This window comes from Athene cunicularia (genome assembly GCF_003259725.1).
Source record: "Athene cunicularia isolate RWA chromosome 20 unlocalized genomic scaffold, athCun1 chr20_part1, whole genome shotgun sequence".
Lineage (NCBI taxonomy): Eukaryota > Metazoa > Chordata > Aves > Strigiformes > Strigidae > Athene > Athene cunicularia.
Genome location: NW_020799125.1, coordinates 13,905,747 through 13,916,533, shown reverse-complemented (window position 1 = coordinate 13,916,533; position 10,787 = coordinate 13,905,747). Strand labels below are relative to the sequence as shown.

Below are 10,787 nucleotides of genomic sequence, written 5' to 3'. Positions count from 1 at the left end.
AAATTTCTGCTTCTTTTTGGCTTTAAATTGAAAACAAGACTAAAGGCAAAGTCAAATTGGCAACTGGCATTGGAGGACTTCTCTCAGTTCATTCTCATTCCTTTTGTTTTTTTTTTTTTTTTCAGACTCTTATCTCTGGTCTTTTGCGTATTTATTTTCATCATTCCCAAGTATAGAGGCCTAGCACAAAGGGTACGCTGTCTTTTCTCTTGTTTCTCTAAACCAAAACCACAGTCAGTTTACTGAAACGAACTGTATATGTTGTACAGAGATAAGTGCATGAGAGAGACTTCAACAGTATTAGATGCAGTATGGGGTTTTTGTGCAATTTTAATTTTAACATCTTTTTAAGTTATTGAACCCAGTCTACTCTTCTTGCTCCCCTACTTTTATTTCTATTTTCTGGTTCTACCTTTTTTTTTGTTTAATTTTCAGTCTTCCACTGTGCCCTGTTGCTTTTGACACAGTTTCCTTTAGACAAATTTCTCTTGCCTTTCATGCATTTGGTTCTTCTTCTTTTTACATTCTTTCATATTTTCCCTACCTTGTCCTCATCATCTCCAGCTGGATAATATTGAGGAATGAAGCAGTGAAACTGGTTAAGATGCAACAGTGCAGAGGCCAAGTTCAAACACTTAAGCTTGAGAGAAAAAAAAATCTGAACTTAATCGCTTCTGGATTTCAAATGATAGAAGGGGTATGGCTGTATTGATCACAGCATGCCCAAGAGTGACAATGTGATGCAGCTGTGAAAAAAGAAAATTCAGTTACAGGTTGTATCAAGAGAAGTATTTGTAACAGAAATATGAAAGCATTTGATACTGTGTGCAGATAGTGGTCTTCATTTAGAGTGTTGTGTTCAATTTTGGTCACCCATGTGGAGCAAAAAATGCATTTAAATTAGAGTGGATGCCAGCAAAAAGTAATAAATGGGTTACAAAATTCCAGTGCTTGAGATAACATGTGATCTAGCAATGTCTCCAATGATACTGTCCTATTTATACTCCACCTGAGATAACTTAATGTGGAAAGCGGTGCAGGCCTCCATTCCCTCATACATGTTGATGACAAATGTGAGAACATTTTATATACACATGATAAACCTGAAAATTATCAGGCAAAAGGATCTTGTTCGATACCTAGAAACAATGCTTTAGGGGTCAAATATTCTTGAATTTTTTTTAGGATTCCCATATACACTGTTATTACTTGTAACTGCACAGTTTAAAAGCATCTTTTTAACATATGCCATTCCCTCATTTCCTTGATTGCATCAAACTGTTTTACTGTATTTTCAATAAAAGTTAAATGTGCTAGAGTGAAAATTGTTTCAAACTTCCCTCTTTACTTTGAAAAAGGAAGGCAGTTCTTAGGGTATCTGAGACATGTTCCATCTCTGTAGTAAACTCAATTGTACTGACTTTGGGCTTTACTCTTGTGTAGAATGTTGCCTGTTCTTTCATTAAATAAAGAATAACATAACAGTCATCCTTCAAGTCCTCAAATCCTGGAGGACTGCAGTGTCCAAAATCTGAAAGAGTGGTGTTCTCAAAGTTTGGGGCAACACACATTTCAGTAACTGAAGCAGAGGCTTTACAGTTTTTACACCTTTGAGTATCTCACATCATGCATATGTATAACTAAAGCATCACTATGAAACTGTGGCATCCTCTACAGTCTATTCCTGTTAAGAATAGTCATAATTTGATCAGTGGGAGAAAGCTGACCCTTTCCTTTTTCTGTGTCTGATAACCATGCACACAGATGCTGTTGCAAAAGACACACAGACCCTTCTTATGACCTCGAACTGCCTGGGGCTTCTTGATGACTACAGAACAGTTAAGAAAAACAAGGCACACAGCCAATCTAAAAAGATTAGCCATGTGCAGAAAGATGCAATGACAGGCATAACTGGGCTTGTATATTTCTAAAATCTGAGTTACAGATGCTGTATGTATTATTTTTGTAGATAAATATAAATACAATAATTTTTAACTCTGTGTGTGTATGTAAGGAGGGAATAGCTCAGCACAGGCTCTTTCAAACCACCCTGCATTTATTTTTCTCTCTGCAGCTACACTTACCTATTGAAGCTCCTATAATTAGGCCATATACCACATTATTTAGACCAAAACTAGTTGAGCTTGGATGGGCTGGAAAGGAAAAAAAAAATGCATCTTGAGGATCTTCAGCTGAGTCCACTATGCCATCAGGGCTCAAATTTCAGGATGGTAAAAAGGGTGAGAATCACTCTATGGCAGCTAGAAGCCGAGAGTCTCTGGGGTTCAGAGATCAACGATGTTTGGTCTAAAAAGGAAGAATCTTACTAGAAGAAAATCTTGCTCATCTCAGTTACTGTAACTCACTATAAATTATGCTGCTTGCTCTCCTTCCTTCTATTGACCATTCAGAGCCACCCCTATCTGCTCAGATGCTGTGCTCTTTGCTCAGGATGGACAGGACAACAAGGTTTGAATCACAGGAGAAAAGTTAGAGTTGAGACATAAGGAACACCTTTCAATGTTCGGGATAGGGAAGCACTGGAATAGCTTGCCTGGAGATAATTATTCTCTCTCCAAAGTCAGACATATTTAGGAATGTATGTCGGTCAGTCTGCTATGTCACTTCTCATATTCAAAGCCAACACAGATAAAAATAACAAATGAAAACCCAGACAAAACTACAGCCTCTTAAAAACTATCAGTGTGATGGTGCATATAAACCAAAGGGTTGAGTCCTTGTCTCGCTTTTCATACAGATGTTAGATGCCACAGTTGAGGATGGAGTGAATTTTAAAACTAAAACCAGACTGCAATAACAGGAATATTTAGACACAACTAATGTCAAAAGAAGCAACTCTGAATGATGAGAGCTGTTGTTTACCGAAGTGGAAAAGGCACGGTGAATCAGTAACTCTTGTGCTTCTTTGTAGCGTTCAGTAGGAATGATGTGGTTCTTCTAAACTGTTTCATAGATACTGCCTGTAACAAAGCTATTGTGTTTGCTACTGTATGTTTACAGTGGATTTAGAAGTGAATATTGAACTGATGATTTAAAAGAGCTCTTGTGAAAGTAGCCAGAAGCCCCTACGATAGGACTGGATATACAATGTGCTGCTAAATATCTGGGAGAAAGCAAAGCTTTAATGAAGCTACTGGCTTACAAAAGCAGACAAGACCATTGTGATCATATGATCTGAGTTCTTCTATGACAGCCTATAGACCCTGTCTGGATTTCACTGCTTAATTTTTGATTAAACCAAGTAATAAAGTGTCTGGTAAATCGTTAATCTAAATTTGTCTTATTTCAGTTTCTAGGAACCGAATCCCTTTAAACCTTTCTCTTCACTGTGGTAAATGACTTTGTTTTCTTTTTTTTCCCCTCCTGAGAGGTGCTTGGATGAACAAATAACTTCCCAATATTCCCCCAGCTCAGGTGAACAGGTTGAGCCCATAGAATTACGAAGTATAAATTACTTTTCTCCCTGGTCTTCAGTTATCCACGTGGGTCTTCTGTTCAGTTTTCTGATTTTTCATTAGAGGCAGTGTTCCTTTAGTGACCTCACCAATGCCAAATAATCTTACACCACTCTGGTTATTTTTAATCAAGTTCTCTATTTTCTACTCCAAAATTTTTCCAGGATCTGAGTGCACGTATAATGGCCTGATTGTCCACATAGCCATTTAAGTTACCAGGAATTATCTAGCTGTTCCATGTCTTACTGAAAATGAGCTTCCCATCCATCTTAACAGTTAGCACCTCCTTTGAACTGGTTATATAGCCTTCCTTCAAGGAGCAACTGATTCCACCTGTATGGGATGAAACTGTGGGGTTGTGGATGGATGGATGGATGGATGGATGGATGGATGGATGGATGGATGGATGGATCAGTCCACTGATTATAGAAGGAATCCTGGATTCCTGCCTTAAGGACAGCAGAGGGAAGGAGCTCTCCTCTCTCTCAATGCTGAACGTACATCCCAGTTACGATAAGCTCCCTGTTCATCAGCCAGCACGTTAAATGCTTTGTGGCAAGTTGTTTAGACTGGTTGATTTAAAACTTCTGTTTAACTGGTGGAAGGTAAAGTGTTTTCACTATCTGATTTTACCCCAGTAGTGAATGGAGTAATTTCTTTTGGTAATTTTTGTCTTTTTTTGTGTTGTTATTTTCAGTTTAAGTTCAAGTCATATGTTATCATGTAATAGATGCATAGTATTATCAGGGGGGCTTATCTCCAGTGTACATTTCCATTTTGCTTCTTGTTTTCAAAGAATTCAAACATTCTCATTTATTTTTACTAACATCAACCTCTTATAATATTTTATAATTTTAAAATCAGACCAGTGTTCCCTTGGTCCTCAGGTTGTTTAAGCTCAGGGACAAGACCCTTTGATTTTTTGAAAATATACTCCTGCCTTTCTACTGGGATTTAAAGGCACTTTATGAAGTGTTCTGTAAGTGTTCTGGGCTGTCCCTCATCTTCCGCATGATTAAGTCTTTCTCCTAGCTCATTTAGGAGAAATGTAAGATATAATTCCTTCCAGCTCTATGGAGCTGTCTCTAGGAGGATAAGCATGTTCTCAGAAAATGGGAAACTGGCAAAGTGTCTATCTTTGAAGGCTGTAGGAAAGAGGAAGCTGTGAAATTATTGTTGCTCCATGTTCACTTTCCAGAGAAACAACTATATGAAATACTTATCCCATTATTATCTTGTAAGAGCTTACATATTGTTACATTATGTTTTTGACACATCCTTCTACTCTCTTCCTATGCTTGACTAGATGCAGGCTTTAGAGACATGGATACATGAAATTTCCTATTTGTATTCACCATAAAGCCTCTATTGTCAGGTTTTGTTCTATTTGTACATTCAGGAACAAATTAGCTTTTATGTTACAGTCAAGACATGTAAGAAGTGAAGTTATTTCTTTTAAAAAGGATATGAATTATGAGATATTTGATCTGTGACTGGTGGAGGCTGATGGTGGATTAGCTTCATAAATCATTTGGGCAAGAATAATCCTTCTGGTGATCATGGTGATGTGATAAATAAGAACAATAGTTGATTTATATCTGATGATAAAACCAAAATATAATCACACTCTGGCTTTTCCTGCTGATTAATTTTAAGCAACTTGCTTGAAAGTCAGAGGACAGAGAGTTTCCACAGTAAAGGTAACGGAACTGGAAGAAGTGCTGAGTGCCATACGATACCTCTTTTCAGTGAACGGAAAGAAGTGAGTAATAGGAGATGTAGTGTTGGTGGAGATTCCTACTGTGTGGTACATGCATAGAAGACGGGGTACAGCTGTGGTGATCAGACTTGGTGATGTTTCCAGGATGTTACATCTGAAACACTGTTGGGGCCTGGAGTGCCAACAGGGTCTGCAGCCTCTTCCTTGCTGCTGGTGATTTGGCTGCCTGTGCTCAAGCCTGGCTCTGACATACCGCAGCTATAACGTGGGATCAGACTACTGGGGAAGAGCTGGGAGATGCCTCCTCAGGGGCTCCCTCTTCGCTTGGATGGCAAGGAGAAGGCAGGAATTCCTCCTTAGCTGTTAGCAGAAAGACCTGCAAAAGGGAAACTTGAAGGGCTAGATTTAAAAAAAAATGATAAATGTATTTTATTTGTTTTCCTTGTGTAAGAGAACTTCCAATTATCCTACTCACCTGCTTGCCCATATCCTTGACATCTTAAACTAGAGGGTTCTGACTTTATGTTAATCTTCCTCTGGTAATAAGCATAATTTCTGCTTGAAGGTACCACTTGCATATTGGTGACATATGTTGGCCTGCCACAGCCAAGAAAATGCTTAATGGGGGGAAGGGGAGAACTTTCTGGCATGATTGCTGACGACTATGGGGAGAAATTGATGTTTCTGGACATTCCTTCCACATCTGGGCAAGGTCATGTTATCCTGGCTGTGGCATGGAAAATAATAGCAGTTGGAGCCATTAAAGTTTGCAGCAACATAATGCAAATCAATCTGTTGCACTTACATGTCCTTTTAGAAATGAGGAAATAGAAAATAAGAATATGATCAATATCATTGCTCTTGTCTGTGTGTAGAAAACCTGGCATCAGTGACTCAGCCATTGTGTGCCATATGGAAGAAAAACACATCAGTCCTGGGTAACTATGCAAGATCAACAAGAGCTCTGGACTATCTCTACAAAGTTTTATGAGGCACAGCTTTTTTGATGGAAGATGGGAAATCCATGTGTGGCCCATAAGTGGGAAATAAGAATGAAGAAAAATGTCTGGAAGATACGTGTCAATTGATAAACTACCCATAGAAAAATAACACGCATTCTAAGAACAAAAAAATTATGGACAAACATCTAAGAAAAAAATGAATAATGTACCTTCAGGATGGGAAATACTGTTCTGGAAAGCAGTGACTCAAAAGCGTTTGGGAGTTGTGGTGAAAATGAGCTCACAGTGTAACACTGCTGTGATACGTGCTAATGTAGTGCTTGAATGAGAAAATAGTATCAACTTCAATAGTAGAGAGAATATTTATTTGAGATTGGTGTGGCTATTTCTGGAAGACACTCGAAGAACACCACTAATTGACTGGAAAGGTTTTGGATAAACTGTAAAAATGATCAAAGGAATGGAAAAGTCTGTCTAAAAAGAGCTCTCAAAGCTCAATCTCTTTAACACCAAAGAGAATCTGAGTGTCTCACTTCCTGAACATACTTGGCAGGGATGGAGGGAGGATGGGGTGACAGAAGGGTTTTCAAGCAAGATGCTAAAGGTATAGTGAAATGAAGTCACTGGAATGAGAAGCCAGGTGTAAAAAATTTCCTAGATCTGGACTATTCTGGCTCACTAACAATTATGCTTTAGAACATCTATCCAAAGGCTGATATGGGTTTTCTACTATGGTAACTTTATATATATATATATATATATATATATATATTTATATATATATATATATTTACTAAGAAATATGAATTCTAAGCAAAATTGCTGGAAAGTACATAATTGCCTGTTATGTGCTAACTAATGATTAGACCTTCAGTTTTATTTATGATCTTACAGATCTCTGAGCCTGTGCCAGGAGTGTGGATGTTCACTTCAGCTAAGGCGTGCTGGGGACACACTTCTCACAGATAATCCTGGAGAGAAAGACACTGGCACTACAGTTTTCCTACCAACTTGACCTACCTCTCCACTTACTTATTTCGAAGTAGACTGGTTTTTTTTTTAGTTATTATTTTTTAATACTGAGATCTCTGAAAGCTCTTTAGCTCTAGGAAAATAAATCATATTTGTCTCCAGAATGTCAGGCTTTGAGTCAGACCTACTGAAGCAGTCCATTCCAAAATCTTAGAAAGCTGAAACAACAAGATTTGAAATGCAATATGCAAATGATAAAAAGCTCAGGGTGAATCCTTAAATAATATATACATAGATATTATTTAGGTATATATAAAAAATATGTAGTAACTGCCATGTACTTATTTTTTTCATACATTGTGTCCCCTGAAATGCAAAGTGTATTACTTTCACATGGTCTGCCTGAATTTGTTTTTCTGCCACTTTTTGTATAAAAACATGATAGGAAATAAGTAATTGTGGATTCTGAAAGGTTTGGTCTCAGAAAGGTGCCTGTACGGCTTCTTTCTAACTCAGGTTTTTAATTGATCACAGGACTGAACTAGATTCGCCCAGCACAGAGCTTTATTTCATTTTATCATACATTACAACTGATGATTCAGTGCAGGTCATTGCGGATGGTTCCCCACAGTGGGATCAGTCACCTTTATAATTTTTCTTTTAAGCAAACCTATTACCACCACCAAGAAACACGGGTGTTGTTACCAGCTGCAGCCTTCCCATCAGCAGCTGGATATTGGACCTGCAGCTGCTCTGAGCAGAGCTCCTTATTTCAGGGTTGCTTTAAACTGGTGCAGGAAATACTTCAGTTATAGACACCTCTGCAAAGTACATGGCAAAATCCACTAAAAATGTGCTCTACAGGAAGAATAGAAACAGGCTGATATGTGTACACTCAGTTTACACATTTTTAACTGGGATACTTCTATTGACAGGATGAAAACATACTTAATATTTTGCTAAACAGTTAAGATTATCATGTTGAGTGGGTTTCAAATGCTTAATTAAACACTCTTATTAATATAATGTCTTCCTAAGTATTTGTAGGTGAGGATACATCTCAGATTTTTTTCATGACATGAACATTTAAAAATGCAGAGAGAAGCAAACGGAAAAGGTGTAGTGGGTGCTTCCTGAGCAGAGTGCTGGTCAGTGTTGTCTTCTACTTCGTTATAACTCAAATTCAATATACTTATTTCAAAATAAATAACATTTTAACCACCTGAGTCAAAGAAAATTAAAGAGAACTAGTGTGATTTGAAAAACAAATTTCATAAGCAAATGCTATTCAAGAAGTCAGTGGGCTTTTGTGTTACATTTGCTATTTTTAAGAAATGTTAAAACTAAAAAAATAAAAACGTTAGGCAATAATTCTTCTGTTCAAATACGTATACCACATGAGCATGCACACTTAATTAGCAAGGTGTTAGCTATCTAATGGCGGGGTTTAGTAGGTCTTTACTCTTCGAAATACTGTGGGCTAATTCATGCGTGTAGCTCTACTTACAAGTCAGTTCATGTGTAACAGATTAACGGGACTACTAATGATAAAAACCTATACTGAAGCTGGCAAAATGCTTCTGTTTTCAGTGAATTGTTCTTTTCCATGTACAAGAAAAAGAACATTTTTCCCTAGTTATCTTCTCTATCTGTGATCATTTGTATATTTTTTGTATTTAGGCTAGAATGCTCATGAAAGCTGTCTTGAACCTGCTTCAATGCAGAAAAAATTATTTTTCTGTACAGTGAGAGATGCATAGGGCAGTGCAACTTCAATATTTGGAACGCCAAACAAGAAACATGTTATTTTTAAAAACCAAACAAAACCAAACAACAAAAAAAGCCCCAAACAACTATCACGAATAAACCACAAAAATCCCTCCCCCCCCCAATAGCCTCAAAAGACCATTTTGAGAGAGACTGTGACTAAAACTGCTTAAAATATAGACTGGAGAGACTTCAAACTACCCAAATAAAATGCATGTAGCTCAAAGGGGGTGTGTGTGCAGACTCTACAGTCAAATAATGCCTCTAAAGACCCTTCCTGTCTCGATCAGAAGTGTTTCTGACGTTAAGAAGATGGCCCACAAACTATGAAAATGCCAGCAAAACAACAAAAGCACTTTTGGACACAATGAGCTATCTTTATCTTTCATCATATGGCTGCAACTCGAAAGAGAGCAAGCTATTATAATACACAAAGAGAAATAAAGTAGGGAAAAAAGTAGACAAAACTGTGGAAAACAGTAAGAAATGCACCTGTATAGGAAAATTACAAATGTAATAAAATGAACAATTTTATTGTTCATTTTCTGTGACCGCAGTCACTCCAAAATTGATAGAAGTGCTGTAGAACTTTAGCTTGGGAGAAAAATGCTGGTATTACAAATAGCAATCATAAATTGTCTCTATGTTTCATATCTTGTTAACTTCATAAAGTAACTGTTGCTTGCTAAACTTGCATAAAATTATAGAATATTACAAATATTAATGGAGGATTAGACACTTGGATATGTATAGCATAGAATTACTTTTTTTGTGATGTGCTACAGAGAGAACTTACAGGGCAAGTTAGAGAAAGAATTACAGTCCAAAGTTTGAAAAGAAATATTACCACTCCCAAAACAAATAAACACTATACACTTAAAATCTTTCAGGAGTGATAAAAGCTTCAGGAAAATAAAGATTTTATTTCAGTATTATATAGCAATTTTATTTACCTCACTTGGACTGGGAAAAAAAATAATTTAGCTAACCAATTGAAGCAGTGAAAAAATACAGCTTAGGAAATGTACTTTAAGATTAAAATCACACAATAAAAGAGTGTATAGAGATAATATAATGTTTAAAATAATTTCAGAAAAAACCTTAGATACGAGTAGACTAAGAAGCAAAATTTACAACAAAAAATTGAAGAGCCAGATATATCAAACAGAATTGAAACAATCTAAATCATGGGCAGTACTTAAAAAGAAATATTTGAAGCTGAACAGAAAACTGGAGCAAATAAATGCAGAAGAGCGAAAAGGTAAAATATCAAAGTTAAGAGAGTTTTAAAACTTTACTGCTTCCCAGATCACTGAGATAGATTTGCAGGACTGATTTGAGTGCAAAGGAAGACAAATATTTCCCATGCCATGGTGCAGTAAAACACGATCTTTTAAGTCCCAGCAACGCAGCGGAAGTTAAACGCCCTGTAGAAGAGGTTAAATGTTTTGGTCCTACCGAAACAGTAAGCTGTTGTCCTATTCATCAGGCCCTAACGAAAATCAATGCAGCTGGTCTCCCTTGTTCTGCTGATCTGCAGAGAATATAGGCAAAGCTTTTGGAGTTGTTTGTCCTCCGGTTTGACAGCTGAGCAGCCTGCTTTTAAATATCACCTCCTCCCGAAAGCAGTGCAGAAGCATTTACCAAATTTTAGCTGACAAAAGTACAATGAGGATAGACAGTCTATTCTTTTCTACTTGAACTTCTTCTTTTGCTCAGTGCTTTATTTCCCCCCCCCCCCCCTGCCTTGGCATTGGAACCACTCCTCATAATCCACATACCAGAAAATTTTGTAAACATCAAAAGTTAAAAAAATTATTTTTTTTTACTACTTCTTATTTAAGGCACTAGGAGATTGTGAAGCTGCCTTTTTTTTTTTTTTTTTTTTTT

General features: G+C 37.0%; 1 protein-coding gene across 6 annotated transcripts in view; it reads right to left on the bottom strand.

Moving 5' to 3' along the window:
* The window catches only part of ASIP (agouti signaling protein), a 39,049-nt gene that overhangs the window by 19,233 nt on the left and 9,029 nt on the right, over window positions 1–10,787 (bottom strand). The window contains exons 1-2 of one of the 6 annotated variants that reach the window (XM_026862081.1): window positions 10,356–10,620; window positions 545–640 (exon numbers count right to left, since the gene is read on the bottom strand). The exons of 1 other annotated variant lie outside the window; for it this stretch is intronic. Coding sequence is in view for 1 of the 5 variants with exons in the window: in XM_026862082.1 (XP_026717883.1) it covers window positions 545–558 (14 nt within the window). In the remaining 4 variants the exon portion in view is untranslated. Of the gene's footprint in view, window positions 1–544; window positions 641–10,355; window positions 10,621–10,787 lie in introns of those variants that run through there. 4 more of the 6 variants (XM_026862082.1, XM_026862080.1, XM_026862083.1 and 1 more) reach the window with 4 other exon arrangements.